The sequence below is a fragment of the Dermochelys coriacea genome, chromosome 3 (assembly GCF_009764565.3).
Source record: "Dermochelys coriacea isolate rDerCor1 chromosome 3, rDerCor1.pri.v4, whole genome shotgun sequence".
NCBI classification, from domain to species: domain Eukaryota; kingdom Metazoa; phylum Chordata; order Testudines; family Dermochelyidae; genus Dermochelys; species Dermochelys coriacea.
This window is the reverse complement of record NC_050070.1, coordinates 140923512-140949234: the sequence shown is the minus strand read 5'-3', so window position 1 is coordinate 140949234 and position 25723 is coordinate 140923512. Positions and strand designations below refer to the sequence as shown.

The following is a 25723-nucleotide window of genomic DNA, read 5'->3' as shown; positions in this document are numbered from 1 at the left end:
TGAAAACTTTTGTTCTTTCTCTCGCTCGGGATTTTTATGACACTGTGACTAGGATCCCGGGGGGGCCAGCTATGGTCACTCAATTAGGGTGAACTGCAAAGAATGGGGCAGACAATCCCCAACAAGCTGGTGGATATTCCAATACTTTGATTTACCAAGCCAGCATGAAACAGCTTCTTTATTACCTTACTGGTTACCCAGAAGTCCAAACAACAACAGCTCCCTTAAAGTGATCCAGCCTCAGGTCTCCATCCAGGTACCTAAGTCACATATGATGATTTCTGAAAATCTTATTATATTATATAAAAGAAAAGGTTCTACCTGTCCCAAAGGATTGGACACATTACCTCCCAGGTTAGTGAATATTCCAGATCTTACCCAGATACATGCTACAGCCAATTCTTATTAACTAAACTAAACTTTATAAAAAACAAAAGAGGGAGTATGGTTAAAAGATCAATATACATACAGACATGAGTCCAATTCTTAAGATTCAGATTCATAGCAGAGATGGTGAGCTTTGTAGATGCAAAGAGTTCTTTCAGAAATAGTCCATAGGTTATAGTCCAATGTTTATATTTCAGGGCAATCCAGTTAGAACTGGGATCTCAGGCCTTCTGGCTTAGGCTTTCCCTACATGAAACCTTAAGCTGATCTGAGATGACAGAATCAGGACCCAAGGATCTTTTATGCAATTTCATGTCCTCTTTAACAAGTTGGAGTTCCTTGGGGAACAAAAGGTAATTAGGACGACTTTGAAGGAGGTCCATCAATGGTACTTAGCTATATAAATTAATGTAAGGTAATTGGCTTGTTCCTTCACATTCACAGATGATCTACTATACATTTCAAAGAGAGATGAATACAGAGATATCCTGGGTTTACAGTTAATTTAAATGCCAGGGTGTTTTTTGATCTCTGAATTAACAGAATACAACATAGGGACTGTTGATTACATTGTTGACCCTACTCATATATATATAAATACACAAAAAAACAAACATAATCTCCCCACATGTATTTTGAGGGTTATTTATTTTATAGGATGTTTAACTCTTTCTAGCCATGCATCACAAACACCCATCGCCATAGTATAAGTGAAAAATTGGAAAAGGTGTTTGATTTTTCCGTACCTTAAAAATCCATCCAGGAAAGACTCAAAATATCATTAGATGTGTTTTCAAATGTATTTATGAAGAGGAGTTCATTCTAGGTAATTCCGTTGGGCTTACTTGTAGTAACAACATGTTGAAAAGAAGTACTTTGACTTTTGTCATGAAATGAGTTGAGGAAGTGTTTTGAATAACAAAAGAGTTTATCTATTCATTTCTGTTACAGAGGATCAATGTTTTGCTTTTAATACCTCTCAACTAATTTGGCTGGAAGCACTTTTTTTAAACTTCTCTATATATGATTAGGTATTTGACAGGACTTCTAAGAGTATACATTTCCTAACTGTGTTGGTGTGAGGAATGGTGTTTTTGTTTGTTTTGTAATAAGAAACTGCTGATTTTACCCACATAAGAAGTCATAAGTTGCTCAGAATCCAGATCCCTCTCTGAACTTTCCCAACTTTAGGGTGCTCTGAATTATTGTTTGGATCAAAATTGAACCAGGATCCATGGTTTTGATTTGGACCATCTCTTCTAATAACTAAAACAAAAGTTTCAGAGTAGCAGCCGTGTTAGTCTGTATCTGCAAAAAGAAAAGGAGTACTTGTGTCACCTTAGAGACTAACAAATTTATTTGAGCATAAGCTTTCATAAGCAGCTCACTTCATTGGATGCATGCAGTGGAAAATACATTGGGGAGATTTATATACACAGAGAACATGAAACAATGGGTGTTACCATACACACTGTAACAAGAATGTAAACAACGTCATTCACTCTTAAAAATATTCTTGGCAAAAATGTCATCTTAATATTTAATATAATATTAAATTTCTACTTATTTGTGTAATCAAAATTATGCTAACCTATAGTGTGTAATATAAATAGTGTATGTGTGTGCAGTATTTAAAATATATTGTGGTGGCCACATTTGTTTCCAGTTTTCCAATAACCTTATTATGATGGAGCCACCATGGCATGGATAGCAGAGACAGAATCTGTTCATTTTCATTTCTGTTAATGACAGTTGCATCTGATCTTTACAGAACTGCATGGAGTGAAAAGAAAACTATTATCAGTCTCTCAGTTTTCTGAGACCTCTTATATCTAAATGAGTCTTTTGAAGTTATGAAATGGTGCATCTGGCCCTTTTATGATAAGACTTTTCTGTCTGGCATTTAGTGGAATTAAATTCTTTCCCTTTCCATCAAGCAAACGTTAGATTGAGAGTATTCATTCTCTCATATGTCCACTGGGTGTAGTGTTATTTTAGAATGAGCTACAGTTATGTCCCTAATGTTCTGTTTAAACAGTTGCAAATCTTTGCCATGTCCTACTAATAATTCCTTTAATTCTTTTTCTATCTCAGAGCTGTTCTGTAACTTAGAACTCTTAGTAAAGTGAAGATGACCACGGCATTGAAGTGTCCTGCATACTTGGAAAAATGGTGCTAACCTTGGCCATGCTGAGAGGTTCAGCAAGCACAGAGGGGAGGTCAATATTATAAGAGAGCAGTTATCAGCTTAAATCCTGAAAAAATTACTCATGTCAGTTATGCCATTGGTTTCAATGGAATTATTCACACACCTAGAGATTATTCCCATGAGTAAGAGTTAAGAGGATCAGGCCATGGTTTTTGGCAGCATTTATGAATGATTAATAATATTTTTAAAAGAACAAGATTTCTCAGTGGATATTACAGAGATGTAATGGTGATCTTCCTTTAAAGTATTTCTCTTCTAATTTTAGAATACGTGGAAGGATTATCAAAAATATGCTGTGGTGCTATTAATATAAGAATTGCCATACTGGGTCAGACCAATGGTCAGTCTAGCCAGTATCCTGTCTTCCGACAGACAGTGGCTGGGGCCAGATGATTCAGAAGGAATGAACAGAACAGTTCATTATTATTCAGTTAATTATTAAGTGAGTCATCCCCTATCATCCACTCCCAGCTTCTGGCAGTCAGAGGTTATGGGACACTCCAGAGCATGGAGTTGTGTCCCTGACTATCTTGGCTAATAGCCATTGATGAACCTATATTCCATGAACTTCCCTCCATTCTTTTTTTAAACTCAGTTATACTTTTGGACTTCACAACATCCCCTGGCAATGAGTTCCACAGGTTGACTCTGCATTGTGTGAAGAAATACTTCCTTATGTTTATTTTAAATGTGCTACCTATTAATTTCATTGGGTGATCCCTGCTTCTTGTATTATGTGAAGGGGTAAATAGTGTTAATGTACTTCATTGCAAATACGAGTCTGAACATTATTTGTTGTTTTCATTGGGTGCCTATGACAAAATCCAGTTTAACCTTTTCAATGTCTGTATAGTTAGCAAGATCTAAAGTAATGAACATTTCCTTCCTCTGAGATGGCAGTTTTGGTTTCTGGGCCATATACAATGTTGTAAGATTTTTGGAATTGGTGGAAATCTCAGACTGTTGAAGAAACTGTCCAGGTCTTGATACAAGTTAATCAAGATGACCAAAATCTGCTTTATTACATCAATAAATGAGAGCAAAATTTGACCCAGTAAGCCTGCCCTTCTTGAAAATTAATAACAATTTATTGTCTAAAATTTACAAATGAACCTCAGTGACACAGCTGGACTCTTCAGATTGTATTCGCAAAAAGAAAAGGAGTACTTGTGGCACCTTAGAGACTAACAAATTTATTGGAGCATAAGCTTTCATGAGCTACAGCTCACTTTCATCGGAAAGCTTATGCTCTAATAAATTTGTTAGTCTCTAAGGTGCCACAAGTACTCCTTTTCTTTTTGAAAATACAGACTAACACGGCTGCTACTCTGAAACCTGTCAGATTGTATTGTATCTTCTAGTCACTGCCCTGCACTGTGGGTAGAGGAATATGGAAAGCCAGAGACTCCCCGGGGAAGCATGGCTGCTGTGCTAGCCTTTCCTATGGTGAGATGTGCTCTGCTCCACAGATGCCAATGGCCTCTCTTCTTCCCCTTCTCCTTTGGGGACCCTATCCACAATCTGTCCTTGTGCTCAGGTGAGTGAAAAAACTGTGATTGTGTCAAGGGTGAATGTAATTGAAAGGACTTACTGGTACTCAGGGGTTCTGAGCAGGGGGTGTGGCCTTAACCGGAAGAGGTGTGACCTTTAAATCCCCGGGCCCTTTAAATCAAGATTTGAAGGGCCTAGGGCTCTGGCTGTGGTAGCGGCAGCAGGGAGCCCCTGGCCCTTTAAATCACCCCTGGAGCTACCAACTGCAGAGGTGGCTGGGAGCCCCGGGGCTTGGGGGCGATTTAAAGGGCCAGGGGCTCCCGGCCACTGCTACCACAGCAGAGCCCCGGGCCCTTTAAATCGCTGACAGAGCCCCAGGGGCTCCCAGCTGCCACCACTACCCAGGGTTTGGGTCTCTGGCGGAGATTTAAAGGGCCCAGGGCTCTGGCCACTGCCAGGAGCCCCGGACCTTTTAAATTGCCAGCCTGGGGAAGCTAGTCTGGTCCGCCACAGCATACCAGCTCTTGCCATTATGCTGTACCAGACTTAATGTGCTGTACTGGCTTATGTTCATCCCTGGATTGTGTGCTCTCCCTGCACATGGAGCCCAAGAGTGGGGCTTCTTTCACTCTCCCAGCTTGCTGATCTGTGCAGAGGCAGAACCCAGGGTGACTCAAAACTTCCTGAAAAGCTATTTTAGCTTAATATGTATGTTCTCTATTCTTTTAGTTGCCCAGCCTTTCTAGTGATCCGTTCTAGTCTCACTCACCCCCACACATCGACCTTGACTTCAGTAGGTTTGCACGGAGTGTAACTGAAAACAGCCCTTAGCATATACTTTGTTCATGTTTTCAAACTTTTCTCAGCAACTACAAGGGCTAGAAACTTTCTTTTTAAAGGAAACCTGAGGTTCTCATGTGATCACAGGACTTCAGGAACTGGAGGTTAAGAGAACACCAAATATCACAAGATTGACAATAAAGTCATGAGAATTGGCCACATTACGTAGGGCGGTGGTGGATTTTCCATCTCTTAGTGTCTTCAGATGAAGACTGGATACCTTTCTGGAAGATAAGTTCAGTCAAAGACAAGTTACTGGGCTCAATGCAGGGGCAACTGGGTGAAACTGAATAGCCTGTGTTATCCAGGAGGTTAGACTAGATCATCTAATGATCTCTTCAAGCCTGTAAAATATATTGAAATTAAGGTTTCCAGCTTAGTGTGTGAGATTTTTTTATTTATGATTTCAACTGACTCTAATCATTTGTTCATTGCTCCATCGCTGACCTGCATGGTTATAAATCCACCTTCTTGTCTTCTAATCAAAGTTTCTTTTTCAGCAAAAATAACTCTAATAACTCTAATCAATTAATTTTGGTTCTAGAGGTGTGGGCTCTCTACTGAGAAAATCCTGCTGCTCATCCTAGTAAAGTCCATTCAAGGAACTGTCAGCAATCAAGATTATACACTCCATGAGAAAACATGGGAGACGTGATTGTTCAGATAACTGTGCCAAAGACTATTTAGAGCTTATCACCAACATCTTGAATAGCCTCCAGAATCAAACAGGAAGCCAGTATAAAAGACCTGATAGCACTTATGAGAGCTGCTCAGAGCAACCCATCAAGAAGTGAGCTACTGAATTCTGCACAAGGTGCAATTTCTGGGAGCACTTAAGGGTAGTCCGAATAGTTGTTCAGTGTACTTTGCCTAGAGAACACAACACATAGGCCACTGTGATGAGCTCCACATAATATGGGAGTGTTTGTAGTCTCCAGACCAGCCTTTGTAGACTCATAGATTTTAAGGTCAACATAGACTATTATGATCATTTAATCTGTCCTGTTGCAGAATGACACAGGCCATATACTTTCACCCACTGATTTCTGCATCAAGTCCAATAATTTGTGGTGGAACTAGATCCTTAAATAATAAAAAAAAAATTAGGTGCTTCTGATGCAACTTAGAAATGAAGGAGTAGCAGTGAATCCACTATGACCACAAGAATGTGATTTACTCTGCAACAAAAGCTAGGCATACACCTCAAATAGAAGTTGCAGTCACATCCCTGCAGAGGCTTCCACATTTCCCTCTGCTGTTCAGCATTATTTCCATTTTATCTAGATTGATTTTTAAGCCAGGGTCCCAATCTTTACTTCTGCTGGATGTTGGGTAAACGTCTGGACTTAAAAGGAAAAAGTAGAAATATATCATCTGCATCTGAAGAAGTGTTTTTTTTTACCCATGAAAGCTTATGCCCAAAGGAATCTGTTCATCTTTAAGGTGCACCGGCCTCCTCATTGTTTTTGTGGATACAGACTAACACAGCTACCTCCTGATACTTGATCATCTGCAAATATCACACTGTCTCCTAACAGCTCTACACTGAACAGGAGGAGTGACTGAATGAAGCCATACAGGATCCTTCATAGGTCTAGGAACAGCCAAGAGGAGGAAGATTAAATACTTATTACTATCGACTGGGGATTCTGAGAAAAAGCAAATACACTGTAGGAGATCCTGTCCTCTCCTACAAGATCTTGCTATTAGCTCACCAATTTTTCTTGGTCAAAGGTATCAAAGGATGGATGGGGGTCAGATTCATCTCATAGGGACATCAGTATCACTATACTACATCAGACCAGTGATGTACGCTTAGACAGTTAAAATAATGGAATTACATAATAAAAGTGTATCCTGAGTCTCTGTTAGTGATTATCACCCTAACTAGACACTGCACAGATGACAGCACCCATTAGAAAAGACCTTAATCAAAATTACCTCAGCTCCAGTTGAATTCCCTAGTGCAACAGCCCAATAGTCTTCCATACTAACACAGGAAAAACAGAATGTTGTGTTGTCTTGTAAGAAGAAACATACGGTAAATCATACTCAAGTGCGAAAAAGTAGATCTCCATCATCACTCTAAGAAAAAAATGAGGCCAGAAATCAGTATAATATCTCATCATTCTATATACATAAATCACCAAGCTGAACAAACAGAGTGACAAAATGTTCTCTTCACGCAAATGTGCATAACTCATGGCACCTTTCCAAATTTCAACCTCTATTAATAAACGTAAGAGGATCCTTTCGAGAGTCACTGTCACCTGTCTTTACTCTGCTGAGCAGACTTCTGCCACCAAAATCTCAAAATCTCCAAGCAGTATTTCTGTGCTAGGTCTTCAAGTTATCACAGCTGAGTCATTTTGCTGAACGAATATGTATTAAGCAGGCAACTATGTGCAAATCAAAAATATGATGTTTATCTACAAATATGGAGTGAGATGCAGAAACTCCTGCCAGTCAGATTTTTGCAACAAGAAGATTAACTGGGCATTTCTTGCAAATCTAATTTTATGATATTCTTAAAACATTTTGGAACAAACATTTTTGTTTGCTTTTCCATGTAGTTCTGCTGCATACGTGGAGGCGATGAATATATATTAGAAATATATATCCTATTGTATTTTATAGTGTCTGTATACTGAGGTAATTTAGCAAATAATCTTTTCAGCATTTCATCTTTGTCAATGGCATTTTACTATCTGTAAGTCCTATATTGTAGTACAAGAAACAGAAGTCCAGTGAGAAATAAGCTTTATCCTCTGTTTTTAAGATTTGGAGTAAACCTCTTAATACTAAACAGGATTAAAACATTCCCAAGTATCTTTAAATTACATGTTTTCTTGTCTTCCCTTCCTTTCCTGTATAAAATTGAGATTTTGATCATCCAGTATCATTCTTGGAGCTGGTAGCACCACCTATACTTAAGGTTGCCTGAAAATTCTCATTATAAAACCCGGTTTTCATTTGTTTATAAGTTTGCCAAACTTCAACCATTTGAGCAGAAGTTTTCCAACTGAAATTTTAGTTTTTGTGTGTGCCTGTATTGATATTAAGGTAGGATATATTATCCATTTTAGCCTATAAATATTTGAGATTTAAAAAAAGTTAAATTTGTTCCTTCCAATTGTTTTTGTTTAATGTTGAATTTATGTAAAAGCTATGTATATAGATGTTATAGCCACCTCTCATTAACTTGTTTAATCTCTGGCATCTTTAGCCTGCAATGCTTCCATTTTTTTCCCATACGATTCTATAAGTGGCAAAACATCCTTTTATGTACATAAAAAAGAACATCTATTATGGCTCAGGAAAACTATAACAGTACCCAGCTGATAGTATAGAAGAAAATGTTGTAATTTTCCTATTTTCTGCGATTCAGCAACCTTAGGGAATCACCACTTGGCCATTAATCCATAATCAATTATGTAAAAGGAAATGCCATCATGTTGTGTGGCAGTAGTGTTAACAATAATGCATCGTATTAGCCAATCACATGCTGTCACATCTCCATTTAATCTATAAGTACAAAAAAACCCACCAGCCCTTGCACTTTGACAATGTGTTGGTACATAAATATTTTCTTTATTCTGAAGTGTTCTGAAGAAAAGTCCTCTCACATTCTTCTTTTATGTTGTACAGCAGGGCAAGTATGGACTGCTGGCCCTTCTGGCATTATTTATGGCAAGGGAGAAAGCTCAAAACATTTAAGTGCTCGTGCTGTGAGTTCCAACTGAGTGAGGAAGATGTGAGATGTTCTGACAGACCAGCATAATAGAATTCCACTATGTAGAGCTAAACAGAGGAAGGAAGCATGTGTGTGGGTGAGATGGAGGGGGAGGGATGCAAGATGCCAGTTTTTACAGAAGCAAGTAGAATTTTCGAGCTACTTTTATTTTCTGGTGATCTACTGATGTAGCAAACTGTTTAATGTCCTGTAAGTAACAAATGAAATTTGAAATATGATGATGCTCACTAGCAATGAAATGGAGGCCAGAACAATGTGTTCCCTTGTCTGACTCTTCAGGACAATCTCTTTTTTTGACATATGTAACAAAAACCAACTTTGAAAACAGAAACAAAATCAAATTAGAGTTCACAATCATTCAATTTCCTGCAGTAAAACTAAAACTAAATCAAGCACCATCTTGGAAAATTTTCTTACAGATGCAAGTATTTTTTTTCCCTCGGTAGAGAAAATTGAATTAACACTTGTTCCCACTTTTAGGGAGTAATGAAAATGTAAACTGAAGACTCATTTGTAAATGATAAATTGAGCTGTGATTATGTTAAATGGTATTAATTATGGTGCATAGCAGTAAATATCACTGAGTCAATTCTGCCCTCAGCATCACACTTCTGTTCGTTATTCTGCACCATCAACAGCAGCAAGTGAACTCAGGTTTATCTCCTTATTGCACGGGAGTGTGCATGATGATCAATGGTGTGACTTTCCTGTGTCTGATTTAAGGTGTTTGTATTGATGTATCTTGTTTACACTGAGCATTTTTCATATTACTTGAGCAGGTTATTGAAGAAATAATGTATAGTTCGGGGGAGAAGTGGGGACAGATATCCCCTAATGTATTAAGTACTTAAAGGATTTCTTCTATATCAAGGATGCATGATTACTCCATTCCTCTCAAATACCCCTCATCCTCCTCCTAATTTTTATTCATTAATATTTTATGGTCTTTTAAAGCAAAACGTCCCTCTTTACTTGTGTTTGACTTCCGTTCTCTCTGTGTTGCAGTATTCTTGGGTACAGATGAAGTGCAGAATCATTTTCTTGCTCCGTGTACTTTTCTTTTAGTAAATTCCCTTGTAAGATTACAGCAGCTGTGCAAAATATGGTGGCTTGTAGTAACCATCTGATCTTTCATTATTTGACGCTGTATTGTGAATTGGAAATAATCACACATCACTCTTCAGTTTGTTACCCTTGCCCTATAGTACCACCAGGAAAGGAAAAGTAGACAGTAGCTTCGAGGATACAATGAATTGTCAGCACCCTAGAGCATCCATCTTACCTTATTGTATTGAGGCAGCTCTTCTACAGTAAGAAATGGAAATGAAAGTACTAAGTTGTGATTCTTGGGGGACTTTAACTATGTAGGAATTACACATAATACAGCCTCTGTCCAATTACTTACAGAGGATGAGAACTTGAAAACACTGGGCTGACTGTGGTTGGCACTCCAAATGTAATGGACCAGATCTCCCCAAATTGGCCCATTCATGTGTCTCCTTTATTCTCTGACTTTCACTCACCATATGTCATGATTTTATACTGAACATCCCTGTAATGTTAGGTCAAATTCATTTAAGTGTTATGTGTGCATTGAGTATGGGAAGCACTATCTCACTCTGGTCATGTGCTCCGGGTTTATTTTCTGCACACTGACTTGAATGATGATCTTCAGAATTCAACACCACTGGGATCTGGTCCAAATCACAGATTCAGAATGCATTTTGATACCAACCAAAACTGCAAAGGAATTGTTTTCCTGTTCTGGTCCAGCAGAAGCTTAATCTTGTCAGACAGTTGTTTTTACAGAACTTCCAGCTTAAATGGTGGAAATCTAACAGGATCACAAGATCTTAAGATTGCAATTTATTAGGAGTGAAATGTTAGGAGAATGGCTTGCAAGTGGTTACAACTAAAAGGGACAGAGCATAATTATAGCTGCAACTAAACAACTAGCCAGCTGGGAATGTTTTTGAGTCCATCTCCATGCCCCGCTTGTAAGTGGTGCAACTAGACTCTTGCCCTTTAAGATACATGGGATCTCGACAGTAGAGGTTATTATAAGTGGGACTTGTAGCACTGCCTATTATTAAGGTTGCCAGACACTTCCCATTATCAGACCCTGATTTCAGTTGTTTATAACTTGCCGAACTTTAACTGTTCGGATTGGAAATTTTTGTGGTAGGTGTCTGCCTTAGACTGAACTTCACTGGAAAATTTCAGCCAAAATGGATCTGCTGTTTCTGAAAATGAGACTAGTGAAAAAATACATTGTTTTGCTCAAGCTAAAAAATTCTTGTGACCTTTTCTTTGAATAGCCAGCACTCATTGCACAAAGAGACTGGGATGAGGAGCTGGGGGTGTGGGAGAGGCACTGAGATTGGATGAATGGGAGCCAGTGGGGAAGGAAAATGTGTCTGTGACTGGGGATGGGGGGGGTGGAACTGGAAGCCTGGGTTGGGAAGAAAGACAGATTAGGTGAGGAGCCAGGAGGGGAGGAACTGGGAGTGACTGGACAAGGAGACTGTGGACAGACACCTAAGGGGTTGGGGCTGGGGGGAATGGACGCAGCTGGGCAAGGAGACTGGGCATGTGAAGGTATTGGGACTGGAATGGAGAGTTAAGAGGGGTGGGACTAGGATTTGGTGGGAAAGGAGTCTGGGCTAAGAAGCCTGTAGAGTGGAGACGGGACTCGTTAGGTGAGCAAAATGGGACTGGGATGAGAAGCAGGTGGGTGGGAGAAGAGATGGGACTGAGAGGGGGATGAGTTGAAGAGAAAGAAGGGGTTCTGCTTAGGGCAAGAATAGGCAGGCGTCTGTGCCCTCCTCAGATGCTAGAATGAAACCCAAAATTCCAGAGTCTCACTATTCCTCTGATGTCAGTGTGATGGGATCCCCAGGGTGCAACCTGGACTGTGGGATTGCTGAGCCCTTCAAATCCACCAATCCAGGCTGCCTCTCACACTGTGATGCTGATGTCAAGCTACAACCCTCTGATAGGCACTGCACTTACACAGACATCCACAGTCAGGGGGACACCCACCCACTGTGTTACATGAATGATGTCCCGGGTACTCATGAACCATCAATAGAGAGGCTCCAGCCAATTCCCTCCAACTCTCCAGCCTTGCACCCCAGAATTGTACCATCTTGCACTGGTCGGAAGCCTGGCCAGTGTAAGTTCATTAAGTAGTTAGTCACTCCCTCAATGTGGAATGGGCACATGCTAGTCTTTGTAAACTGATCTGAAATTTACCAAGCACTTCAACCAAAACACACTGTTTTTGATAAAATATAAAACAGGTCTATTAACTATAGAAAGATAGATTGTAAATTATTATAAGTAGCAAGCATAGAGATCAGAACTGGTTACTTAAACAAAAATAAATCTGCAGTCTAAGTTCTACAAACTAAGCAGGATTTGAATCAAGCAGTGTCTCACCCTGAGAGATGATACAAACATGTTACAGATCCTCAGTAATGGACTCCATTTACAGCCTGGGACCACGCTTCCCCAGTTCAAAGTCTTTGACCTCCAGACATTCCTCCAGGTGCTGGTTGTGGGGGAGCGAGAGACCAAGTGATGGTGTCATCCCCTCTCTTATATTCTTTTCCAGCTTGTTGGAAAGATCTTTTCTGTGACTTGGAGATCAGGCAGTCCCCACAGGTTAAGTAGTCCCTATTGTATATGTGATCTCTCTGAAAAGTCTCTTGGATGGCCGCTGGGATTTCCTTTAATGGGCCATCAGCACATCTGGCTGGTCCTTCGTTGCAACTGAAAGTTTAACTGTGGGCATCAGTAACACATATAGTAATGCTTCAAAGCTTTACATACAATGATAGCGCATACAATCCAACAGGATATTAATGTTCAACAGATTAAGACTTTTAAAATGATACCTCACAAGGCATAGTTTGTACAAAACATATCATCATGTGACAGTGGTGAATATGGGGGTTCCAGGGTGCTACTTTGAGGTACAGAGTGTCATAGTCAGTAAATATCTGTGAACTCCTTGTTCTACAGGACTCGTGACTCATTCAGTGTACACAATGGATCCCTACACTGAATCAGGGCTATGTGGTGAAGGAGACTGTGGGATCCAAGCTTCATTTTTTGCAGCATTTGGAAGGTGTGTAGTGAATGAGGCAACTGATTGCAGGAAGAGAAAAGAAGGTGTCATGGTTAAGGCAGCTGAATGCTGCTCAGGAGAACTGGATTCTGTCTGTGCTTCTGCTGCAGCTTTCATCCGTGATGTTGGGCAAGTCACTTAAACCAAACTTTTCACAGGTGATCGCTAATTCTATGTTCCTTATTTTTTTAATGCCCAACTTGAGACTTATTTGCAGAAGTGCTAAGCACTCACAAGTGCAACTGAAGTCATTAGGAGCAGACTTTGAATCTATAAAGTGCTATATAATTCTAGGTACTGTGAAAAATCAGGTCATAGGCATCTGAGATTGGGCACCCAAAACCAGTAGATATTTTGACCTTAATTTTCTATGTCTCAGCTCCCCATCTGTAAAACTGGGATAATACCATCTGCTCACCTCACAAGGGTGTTGGTTACTTTTCCTGTTGTTGCTTAGATAGCACAAAGGCCATCTAATGTGTTATGCACCTCCATGATGATTTGTCCTGAGCCAAATCTGGTATGTTACAGGGTAAAATGCCTGTGAGGGACATGTTTCTGTTGGCACTATCCAGCCATCATGTTTTAGGTCTTCTGGGGAATCTTTTCCATTCTGCTTTCATTGGGTCAAAGTCAAAGATGATTCTTGCATGGAAGTTGGTAGGCATTCAGCATAGATGCCTGAAGTGTCACAACTAGCTCATCTATTGATTCAGCAACTAGTGCTACGTCATCAGCAAAATCAACGTCAGGGAAGTTCTTATCATTAAGGTTTATGCCTAAAATGCATTTACTTAGTGTCTGGTCAAGTTACATAGTATGATGGTATTGACATGTTTTGGGGTAGCAATGCATCCTTGTTGAACACCTGACCTAATTCAGAAGAAAGCAATTTTTTCCTATCTCCAAGAATGCAGATTGAGGAGTCATCTAATAGGAAATGGAACATTCTATGGAGCTAGTCAAAAAGGCCTGCAAGTTTCAAGATCAGCCAAAGAGATTCCCTATCAACAGAGTCAAACGCAGCCTTGATATCCACAAACGAAATGTGAACAGGGCACTTGAATTCTTGTGCCTTCACAATAAACTGGCACATTTCTATGAATATTTGCTCCATTGTGGAATGGCTGGGATTGATGCCAGCTTGTTGCGGTCTTCTCTTGTTCATTAGGATACCAGTGGGTTGGGCGCCATAAAGCTACATTTTATTAATATTTGTGAAACCGACAGACTGTAGTGAAGACTGCAATTAAAAAATGCCACAAAGAAATTAATAATTCTGTCTTCAGAGCAGGGTTTGACTAGGGTTCAGTAATAAGGCCTGGAGTCTGTGATACAGCAGGGACAGAAGGCGGCAGCAGAGTGATAGATGGGTGGTATATAAGCCCGGGGATGATCTGGGCCTTATTCCCTGTGGACTGAAGAGAGGTTATTACAGGTTAATTACAGCACCTGGAGCCAATTAAGGACCTGCCAGAGACCTAATAAAAAAACCCTGTTTCAGTCACACAGGAGGAGGGAAGGAGAGCTGACTGTAATTTGGAGGAGTGCTGTTTTGACCAGAGTATCGGAGCACGTGGGGAACGGAAACCCTGCCCAGGGGGAAAGAGGGTAAGAAGCCCGAGAAGCTGAACGGGCTGGGACCTGGAGTAAGGGGCAGACCTGGGTCCCTTCCCTGCTCCCCTTCTTTCTCACACAAGGGCACTAGCAGAGCCATTGATTCGCAAGAATAGGGGCAAGGGGTGGCACCCTGACCCATCACACCAAGGAAAAGGGTGGTACCCACCATAATAACATCAGCCATTTGCCACAAGCCACACACTGAAGAACGAGGAGAAAACAAAATATTGCATAGCTGCTCATTCAATGAGCACAGTCCATTATGTACACTGAATAAGGCCAATTGGCCTGTGGAAAAAATAGTATGTGATCATGCAATTGAAGACACCGTAATAAAGCATACACATAATGGGCCCAAATTAAGGTTGCACAGGCAACCTGAATTCTGGCATTACCTGTCTTTTGAGTGCTTGACTTTGTAACCTTAATAATGCTCTTTTAACATATGCATAATACTGATATGTATGTCAACAATATAGTCTTTGCTTATTTGGACCCTCTTTCTAAAGATATGGCACTGGTAAATATATTCATTTGGATAAAAGGAGAGATCTCAGTGCTTCTTAAAAGATTTTTAAAAAGTGTTCTTCAACAATTTTTTTCAAGCTAGTCTAGGCTCCTGGGGAGAGAAGAATTTGTTCTTTTTGGTGGTGGTGATTAAGTTATGTACATTTGTATAACTTTTATGAATATCTGTAGTTTTGTTAATCGTTTTGTGACTAAAATTCACAACTTGAATGGTGCTGCAGCCCTGAGCTCATTTACTCCTGAAATATTGCACGTGCTAAAAAATTGTATCTGGTATGGAAAAAATTCCCTGAAAAAAGCTATCATAGCAACATAATCTGAGCACTGGAAAGTCCCAGAAAAGATCCATGCAGCTTCCGAGAGCAGGGTAGAAGATGTCGCTATTTGTGTGTAGTTATTGTAAGATAGTTCAATGTGGGGTATATGCGATTATACTGTAGAAGAAACCATTGAAACATTCACTTATTCCATAACAATTATTTTTTGGAAATAGTTTGTGCAGGAATATCTAAATGAAAGTAAACCATTTAATCATTAATATTCTTAAAAATTAAGATATTTTTTCATTCCTTTATGCCACTTTTATAGAAATTTTACCAGTTTCCAAAATAAAAAGACTCACGGGTTAAGCTTTATATTTTGTACTGCTCTGTGAGGAGAAAAATACAAAATGAGATCTCCCATTTACTCAGTCCCAGATACTATGACCTAGTCACTTTCTATTTTCTTTGTTTTACTCACTGACTGAAAGGATAGGCAGCCTCTACTGCTGTGTGTGATTTGTACTCCATTTTTCTAATCAGCATTTGCCAACACTAGTAAAAGGGAAGAGTTATAAAAAAGAGGCAGCATAGTGTTAGATTTGATTCCCTTTTGGCTTATTGCTTAGTTTTGTTTTTGTTTTTCTTTCTTTAATATAAAATGGTGAGAAACATCTTTCACTGCACTCACTTTTGGTAAGCCAAGTGGACAGATATTGAGTATATGTTCGTTTGTTTGTTTTTGCCTCAGGAAGCTCACCAAGATTTCAAATGCCAGCTAAGTGTTAGCTAAGACACTCTTTAATAGTTTGCAGGAAACTAAAATATGTAGTCATTACCAGCGGTAAAACCTAAGAAAAGGTTATGATGGAGCTTTCTTTGCCTCTTCACAGTCTTGACACCTTCTTGTATTTTAAATCAAGAAGATGGTTCTGTGAATAAGATATATTATACATGCTGGATTTGTGATGAGAACCACTCTCTTCTGTAATCCTATTATAGCGGAGACTGCCACAGTAATCTTATTAAGAAGAATATTTTGAAAGAAAACAAATTTGGCTTTATGGAATCGATCCTCCTATCAATACGTTGGTGAGTGATGCAGGTTCTGTAATTCCTGTTAATGCAAACTTTCCTTTCCTCCCACATTATTATTTATTATTACTACAGGCACCTATTATCATGTATCTGTGCCTACAATGGGACAGGAGCTTCCTATGTATTCAACGTGTTTTCTAATGAGTTGTTGTGTAGAAACCATTCTGTATAGCCCTAGTTAAAACATCCTGGAAACATAGGGCTTCTCTACATAGAGCTTTAATCTGCAGCTTTTTGCTCTGTGCCAGGTACCATAGAGTACACAAGCCACAGTAAAAGTGGGCACAGGGGACAGCATGCCCTATGTCAATGCACATTGTTGTGTACACACAGTGGTGGTTTGCTGTAAACTGCAGGTATAGCATTCTTGGAGGTTATTCTGTGCTGAGCAGTGTGTATTCTGGGATTTTTCTCATTATGCATTGTGGGATGCACAGTGGAAGTGAGGATAGTTCAGATTTTTTTAAAAATCCCATGATTCATCTGTCTCTGCCTTATGCTTCCTTTCTGGGTAGGCTAACACTATTTTCTAATCGTTGTTGGTCAGCATGCACCCAACAATATCCATGCCACTGTGATGGCAATCTCAAATACACAGAGGCTGCTTGGCTGTATTTCAGCACACAAAGATGGATCAGTTCAATTTGGGACTGTGCCTACCACACCCCTGGGCAGATGATGGGGCAGCAGCAGCTCTTCCAGCAGCACCTGGAGCTGAAACATGGACAAAAAAGAAGAGGAAGACACCAAGCATAGTGACTGGCACTGTGGGCTAACTTCCTGGTTTAAATAGTTGATGTGAACCAATCAGGCTGCTGCAGGGTATTGTCACTCTGACCTCTTTGGGCAGTCCTTCCTGTGGTATCTAATGCTCCAGGAATGGGTGGGTGGTGCTTCATCTGGCTCAATATGGAGGTGTTGATTGCCCAAGACCCCCCTTCCCAACCCCAAGTTCTAGACCCGTGAATCCTTACACCAGTAAGCTGTACTGTCCAGGGGCTGCAGAACATGGCTGGGTGTTGGTTCACAGTACTGTATTGCCTGCTGCCTTAATAGTAATATGCCCTGCAATAGGGCATCGTGGCTTTTGTACAATTTCAGGAATTGCCTATGTATTACCATCCTTGACCATGGTAATGCTTTCCTTGGCAACTGCCAGGCTTTCCTTTGCCACTGCAACAATCTCCTTAGAATTCTCCTGATCAGGTTGTCCCTCCATCTCCACATACTGCCTCCACCTCTCTGCATTTTGGGGGTGTTTTGGGACTCTGTATTGATGTCTGTAATATTTCATCATGAGTTTTCCATTTTCTCCCTTTTATATTTGCCAGACTGTCCTTGAGAGTCTGGCCAATGCAAGTGCCATAGCTCTGGAGGTATTAAAAATAAAAGACCAGCAGTTATTGTTCAAATTCTAGGGAGCCTGTGCTAGCACTTTTTTAAATGCATGTCTAGCTTTACCTCCCTGAGATTCTTCCCAGTCTTGGGAGAACTTTGGAGATGGTAAGTGGTGTGTGCATGAGGAGGGCTGTATTAGGATTTCTGTCTGTGCAGTATATGCTGTTTGGCTTTACAGTTTTGCATTGAGGGGGAGGGGGGCATTGGGAAATTTTGTTCCCTGTTTGGCTTTGCAAGCTTTTTTATGCCTTGGAGGTGCTTATTTGGTGTCGGCAGGATTAGCAGGGTGAATCTGGGGATGAGCTGGTTAGTAATCCTTCCTACATCCCCTTTAGGCGGTCCATGATGTTAATAATGAGGCAGGGGATTAGGAGGCAGAGAATGGCCTTGTTCAAAAAGGCAAAGGACAGACTAGCAAGTTACTGTGTGAAGTTATTCCCCAAGAATAATGTTCTCCGAGAAGTGTTCCAGGAGTGGAAGGGAGTCACAAGCTCTACCGGGGGAGGGGGATGGCTGTGCAGCTATTTCTCATAATCTCTCAATCAAAATTGAGCAGTTTCTCAGCCTTAGATTTTGCTTTTTCTCCCCTGAAGACATGTTAAAAGTGCAGAAAAAAATAGACAGGAGTCTGTAATGATTACCTGAAGCACTTGCTGTTACCAGTCTGTAAAAATGTGTGTTACAGGGTATTTACAGGGGAGCTGCAATCTTTGTAGCGTTAAGAGCATGCATTGCCCATGTCTACCCAATGTAAAGTGAGAACATTAGGCAAACTTCTTTTCCTGTAGCAAGAGTCTCAATATTCTTTTGAATTTTGCACAAAAGAATGATTTCCCTATTTAAATCTGCCTTGGGAGTTGGTGGGATAGAGGCTGTGGATGACAGCCATTTTGAGATGGTGAATGTGGCTTTTGGAGGGGCGGGGGGAGGGAGGGGTGCCATTTGCCAGCAGGACTGCTGAAGGAAGGGAAAAGGAAAATAAATACATGGGCATGTTCCCTCCATTGTGTGAGCCTGAAAATAATTGGTAGTTGGGCTTTAGCATGAGACGGAGCTGATTGCTTGGCTGGAGTAGCTCCCATTTTGGAATGGTGTATGTTGGGAAGGTGCACAAATGGACAGTATGAGTCAATGGAGGGAGGTGGGGACCTCAGACTCAGGAGGTGGGGATCTCAGCCATCTATAGTGGCTGCAGCTGAGCCATTGGGGCACTTGGAACAGGAGCTAGCATGGCAGTATAACATCGTCATCATACATTGAAACATAATTATTAAATTATTACCAAAATTATATTAAAAGATTTACATGCCGAGGTTCCCTCCATAAGATCAGCCTCCTTAGTCCTGGTCCCTGGTTGCTGCCTGGGAATCAGGCTTGCCTTTCTCTTGGTCAGCATCAGTGCCCTAAACCCAAAGCGATCCTGGCTTTCTGGGGAGATCGCTTAACTTCCCTCTTGGTGCTCATCCTCTGATGGGTCTTGCTGCTCATTCTTAGCAGGGACGGGCAGAAAGCAGCCACCAGACTTCACAAGGTGCCTGGGTCGTGTGGTTTGGTAAAATCCTGTCGAGCTCCTCAAAAAATGGACAGGTTACACGTCCCCTACTGGACTTTTTCCTGTTATCTCTCATTTTAATGTAGGTGCTCCTGAGCTGTTGCTCTTTATCCAGACACTGTTCAGCCTCCGATCGTGCCTCTCATGGACATCTATCAATGTCCATGAAAGGTCTTTATTCCAGCGGCTGGCTGCAGGAGCTTCCTGCACTGATGCGTCTCCCTAGATAGTTATGAGATCTCAGTATGCCTCCGAGCAGCTGCTTGAGGCATGTTGTAGGGCTTCTGGAGTCTTATCGCAGATATTGTGATAAACTGGAATCCAGGAGCAAATAGAGAAAATCTGGCTGAGTGCCAGTTTATAAACTGGGGAGGGGACAGCCAGTCAGTTTGACCCCAGAGCAGGGGAGGGCACACAGGTTAACAGACAGGTCAGTAATGGTCGCCCACAAAGCAGTGTGGGGGTAGCAGCTGTAGGATTCCCAGAGTAGTTTGCAACAGCATTGTGTGCACACGAACAATAGCCTGAACTAACTCGCTTCACAGCAGAATTATTTCAATTTCAAAGAGGACTTCAGAGTTTGCAATAAATATGGAGTCAGTGCACTGCAATGAATTGTGTCGTCCGTATGCAAGTGTTTTAAAACTGGATTAATTCCATTTAGTTCTAGAATGGCATTTAAATATTTTTATTATTATATGATTTCTTATTTACAAGCTGCCAAGGAGCTTAGGTCATTATAAACCTTAGTAATTGATTTATCATGATCTAATGGCTTGTGTTACACTCTGTGTAGCGTGCATTTGGTTTTTGCATTAATCTGCTGTTGTGGTGTTCTGCTTCTGCTTCAGTCATCCATTTGCAATGGGATCTAGTTTCAAACATAGTGGAAGTTATGCATAGCAATATTTCTAAAAGGCCAGGGTCTAAAAGGTCATATGAATTTGCTAAAAGGGTTTTTTCAGTGCAATAAATGAATGCTGTGGACGTTATCCTGGAAGATGCCCAGTGTGTTCAGCTCACCGTACGCTTGGAGCTAATGGTAACGAGCACCTTGCAAGATGTCCAGCGCTTTCAGGACAAGGCCATTCATTTCTTTGAGAAAACAGGAGTTTGAACACTTTTTATTAAAATGATTACTCAAGGAGGATCCTAGAGATTCCTGCTCCACCCATCACTGGTCACTCTTGTTTTCACTTCAGAAGATTTACTTCCTTCAGACTTTTTTTCCCTTCAGGCTGTGAGTTCTCTCTAGTCTGTTCTTTAGTTGGATTCTCATTAGGATATATGTAACTTCCAAAACTCAGAGTGAGTAGTGTTGCTTCACCCAATCAGCTCTCACCCTGGAGGATTTTACCAGGACAGTAGATCTCTAAGATGATGCTTGGCTGCATGTTCCAGTCAGAGCAAGTCACAGGGTAATCCTCAGATAATTATTCTTTCAATATAAATCCCTTTCTTTCTACTTCTCCTCTTAAACTATTTTTAAAAAGTCATGTCTATAACAATAAGAGCCCTCACATTATAACAAGGGAGTCTTTTCCTCTTAATTGGGCAACATACTCCTTCATTCAAAATCTGTCATTGCCAGATATCCTCACTGCCCAGACCCTGAAATGCCTGCAGGATCGTGGGCTTTATAATTAATTGGGAAAAGAGCAGCCTCTCTTCACCACAGAGAATTCTGTACATAGCTGTAAAAATAGACTCAATGTAGAGGAAGATGTTTCTGTCGCAGGAAAGGAAGGATTCTTTGATTGCAGAATTTACTAAAGATGAAGAAAGGAGAAGGCTGACTGCTTGATTGCAAATAAACAGGGATTGCTCATAATTGTCTTCTAATCAAGACTTAAATAATGTTAAAAAAACAAACAATAAATATAGGTGATAAGCATGCACTTTTGAAATGGTTCAGCTCCGATCTAGAAATTGATTGGTTATCACTGGCATGATTGATGAGTGATTAGCGGATCCCCTCTGTCACAGAGCAGCTTTTCTCTTGTCACCAAGGGTATCTCTACGCTGCAAGTGAAGCTGTGATAGTAGTGCAAGTAGCCATATCCCTGCTAACTTTAATCTAGCTAGCATAGTTCTAGGTAACAATAGCAGGATGGACATGGCAGCACTGGCTTCACCATGGGCTAGCAACCCTTCTGGGGTGCCTACGAATGTGCTCTTGTTTCTAGCCCCTTCTGAGGCCCATGCTGCCATATCTACATTGCTATTGTTACCTGCTACCACTGCTACAGTCACACCTTTACTTGCAGTGTAGACACACCCTCAGCAACTTGGATGGTTTCCTGTTTTTCCATCTTACAGAACATAAGGGGAGCTACAAAAACTATTTATAGAAAATTGGTCACTGTCACCTGGCATCATGTTCATTCTGTCGGACCACGCAGAGGGGATAGTCCCTGAGCTGGTAGATGGAGAGGAACAGAACTTCTCTCTTCCATTTCCCTACCAGAGAAATCATTACAATGGCTGCAAGCCTGGCAAATTGAGGTGCACTCTTAGGACATAATTATGTCCTTGCCATTAATGGGAAGAGTGTGCAGAGTGGAATTGTAAAGAGAGTATTGGTAAAATAAAGGACAGAGAGAGTGAATACCATGAATACAGATAAAGAAAAATTGTAACCATATAACTGAGACAGAATCGAGAAGTAGTCATGAAAAGCTGGTTAAGTCATACAGTCCTGATGTACAGTATAACATACTGTAAGCAAGTCCATTGCAATGGAGATTAAAAAGAAAGCAGCACTGGCAGCACAAAAGTGGGGTTAGAAAATAATTATGTACAGCTAATATAATTTCAGATTGTAAAAGAACATTGAGATAAAACAAAAGGCAGGAGAAATCTCAAACATACAGGCAAGTAGACACAGAGGATATATCACGGTATAGTTATTATGCCAAATTTCATGAAAGCTTATGCTCAAATAAATTTGTTAGTCTCTAAGGTGCCACAAGTACTCCTTTTCCTTTTGCGGATACAGACTAACACAGCTTCTACTCTGAAATCTGACAAAATGAACTGTTATAGTACAGTCTATATTCTAAAATGCTAATGTTTGTGCATGTTCACAGAATTATGAAATTTTCCACTTTTTTCTGAATTAAGTTAAAAGCTGGCTGTCTTGTTGTTTATGCAATTTAATTAAGTAATGTTCTGTGTTGAAGCTGACTAATAACTTACTTCTAGAGTGTGATATGTTGAGGCCTGATGCTCCCGCTATATGTGATTTTTCCGGAATAGGGGCTGGGAAATGTACATTTTCATTCATCAGGTTTCTTTCTATCACAGTGTTAGGTTTTGTTGTTCCTCTCAGCCATCACAGAAATGGAAAGAAGATCAGCTCAATCCATTATCTTACTTCCCCACTGAAAAATAAAGAAATACATCCAATTCCCCAAAATCCCATCTGATGTTTGTGGGAGTCAGGAGAGGCAAATGTCATCCATGAGCAGGCTCTGTTTCTTCTCATTGGCACTAGGCCCCATTCCTAAAAGTTTCTGTAAAGCTGCTTCCCACTGGCTTCTCCCCTCAGGGATTTCACAGTGTGGATGGAAGGCCCTTGCTGACTCTGTCAGCTTTCACTTGAACAATTTGCTTTGTGGTTTTGGGGAGGCACCTAATACCTTAGACCTTGATCCTGCACCTGGATTTCAGTGGCAGAGTTCCCATTGGCTTCAGTGGTGCAGGATCAGATCCTTAGGAAAGATGCTGTAACCAAGTCAATTCCTGTTAAAACTGCCTTGCTCCCAGAGACACTACAGAGGGCAAAGGGGCTTCTCTGATGTCAGGGGAAAAGTGGAGCATGGTGCAGAGTTGGCACTTGCCCCTTCCTCCCCCATGCCACATCCTCTGGGTTATGCTACCTTGTACTTGTCAGAGGGCAGCATGGACCCTTTAAGCATTAATCTGGAATAAACAGGTATTTTTTCCCAAGCCATAACTAGGTATGTGAATGGCATCTCCCTTTATTTTTGGAGATGTTTAAACAGGTGTGTAATGCAGATATTGGGAGGTCAACAGTATCTGTGACCAATGGCAGTGAAAATCTTTCTTGAGCCTTTGTAAAACAAAAGAGGGGAAAGAAACTATGTGTACTGACACAATGTGACTACAAACAGGACGTGATGTAGACATTTATAGAAGAAATTATATCAACCAATAGATAGCCAGGAGAGTTACCTTCAGTAAATGCAGTGGCTAGTATGGTACCAATGCTAATAAAAGAAAGACATTTACTGCATGGTAGTATTTTTTTTACTTTTTTTTTGTTTTTTTTAAAAATTTTTTATCTTTACCATGGTATTTTTGTTTTTTTCTAACTTAGAATTGGAAATAACAACAATACTTCACCTTATATAGCTCTTTTTATGCATAGATCTCCAAGTGCTTTTTAAGGGAAGAGAAAATATCATCCTCGTTTCTCAGATGGAGAAATTAAGGCATTAAGAGATGAAGTGACTTAGTTAATGTCACACACCATGTCAGTGGCAGAATCAGGCATAGAATCCAGTTTTTCTGCCTCCAACTACAGTGTCCTATTCACTGGACTGTGCTGTCACCCAAAGCCACAGTAAATTTAACTACTGGTAGAGACAAAAGTTCAGTTTTTCATCATGCCTGCCATGTATAAAGCATGAACATCATATCCTTTCTGCCTTGGCAAATTAACTCACTTTCCTTTAGTGAGATTTCTACTCTTTCAGCTTTTCCAGTGCCTACAAAACCAAAGCTTCTCCTGGAGTTGTATGTTGATATACTGCCACAACCTGCAGTCATGCCACCCCGCAGAGACTGAATACTATTATTGTAAACAAGCGCAAAAAACCAAACGAACAAACAAACAAAAAACCCACACCTGTAAGAGGAGCAGATCTAAAGCAACACCTACAGAAAAAATAGCCTTTATAAATAATCTCAGAGTGGAGGGAATTTCTGCAACAAGTAGATGTCATTTATCATAAGTTTCTTCGGTGGTGCATTATATTTTATTATGGTGCACAATTCAGAAAAAAATACATTGAACTTTTGCACACTGTCATATTTTTGTCTGAATCAAGACTTTAGTATTAGCCATGTAGTCTATGTATTAGCCTTTAACATACCATTATTGGTTATGTTCTCCACTATTCTTGTCTGGTGTATATTTCTCTACAGATACAGGATATAGTTGTGAAACATGTATTTTATGTGCATACTGTATATTTCTAAAGATACATGTGCCAGCCAATACCCTGTTAATAGTATGAACTTTAATTTCACAGATGAAAGAACTTGGTGTCATTGTGTACAACTGCAGCTGCCTCGTCCTAGATTTACAAAGGATATTTGCCTTGTATAGCTCATTAAAATACAAGAATAAAGTGCCTCCAAGTTGGTCTAAGAGATTGTATGGGGTGTATGATACCCAAAATAAACTGATGCTGCAGCTGAATGAGACAAAATCAGAAGTCTTTGTGTCGGTGAGTTCTTAAGAGAATGTATGTTTTTTGCCTGTTTATGGGGCGGGTTAACACTCGAGTTTTATTGGGACCCAGAAATTTGGCTTCAGTTGAACCTCCAATTACAACATCGTCTCTGCTGTGTAACTGAATAGAGACATTGGGTTAGTCTGGTGTTTAATGCCATACATGTAAAATATCACGTCTTTTCATACACACAGAAAGACAGAACACATGTTTACAGAACATGTGAATAGCTACCATGATGCTGCTTACTGCCTGACAGCAGCTCACTTCTGAAAGAGTCATCTCTATGCGTGCTCCAGCGATCTTATGTACCCAATTTTCTCTATGTATAACCTTTCCGCTTTTAGGTTTTTAACACCCTGGAAGCATTCCTATTCAGGAAAGCACTTAAGTCCTTGAGAAATAATGGAACTTAAGCCCATGCTCAAGTTCTTCTCTGAAATGTGGCCTAACTTAAGAATATACGTACCAGGACTTTTCATTAACCAAGAGAAGCTGTTGAAATTGAGAGTCATGGCAGTGACTGAAACTGAGCTATGGAGAAAGTATCATAGTTACCAGCTGTGCACAGGAAATCTATGGTTGCTGACAGACTGGATCACTTTCTCCTCAGGGGAGAAAATAACCATTTCAATAGGTTTATTGTTTGTGGAGAAATTCATAGTTTTTTCACCCACTTTTCACATTACAGGGATGCAAAGAATAGTAAATTCGCTCTGATTTTCATGACATTTTAACTATATGTAGAGCACTGTCATGAATGTAGAGCTTTGAAAATTAATTTTTGTATTATTACTCTTTCCTTGTACTGTAATTCTCAATATTGTTTATTAAAGGCAAGGAACAACAGGAGAGCCTTCATGTGGCTAACTTATTACCTGTACGTTTCAGCTTAGCAAAGAATTTGTAGCTAAATGGATTAATTTTGTATCTTATATTTTAATTATAGCTAGTCCAAATCCTGTTACATT

General features: G+C 40.2%; 1 protein-coding gene across 3 annotated transcripts in view; it reads left to right on the top strand.

Annotated features, from left to right (window-relative positions):
• Positions 1–25723, top strand: part of PLD5 (phospholipase D family member 5) — a 271123-nt gene that overhangs the window by 208622 nt on the left and 36778 nt on the right. For all 3 annotated transcript variants that reach the window (XM_038396922.2, XM_043511443.1, XM_043511444.1), the window contains one exon: positions 24549–24746. In XM_038396922.2, the coding sequence (XP_038252850.1) occupies positions 24549–24746 (198 nt within the window). The remainder of the gene's footprint in view (positions 1–24548; positions 24747–25723) is intronic.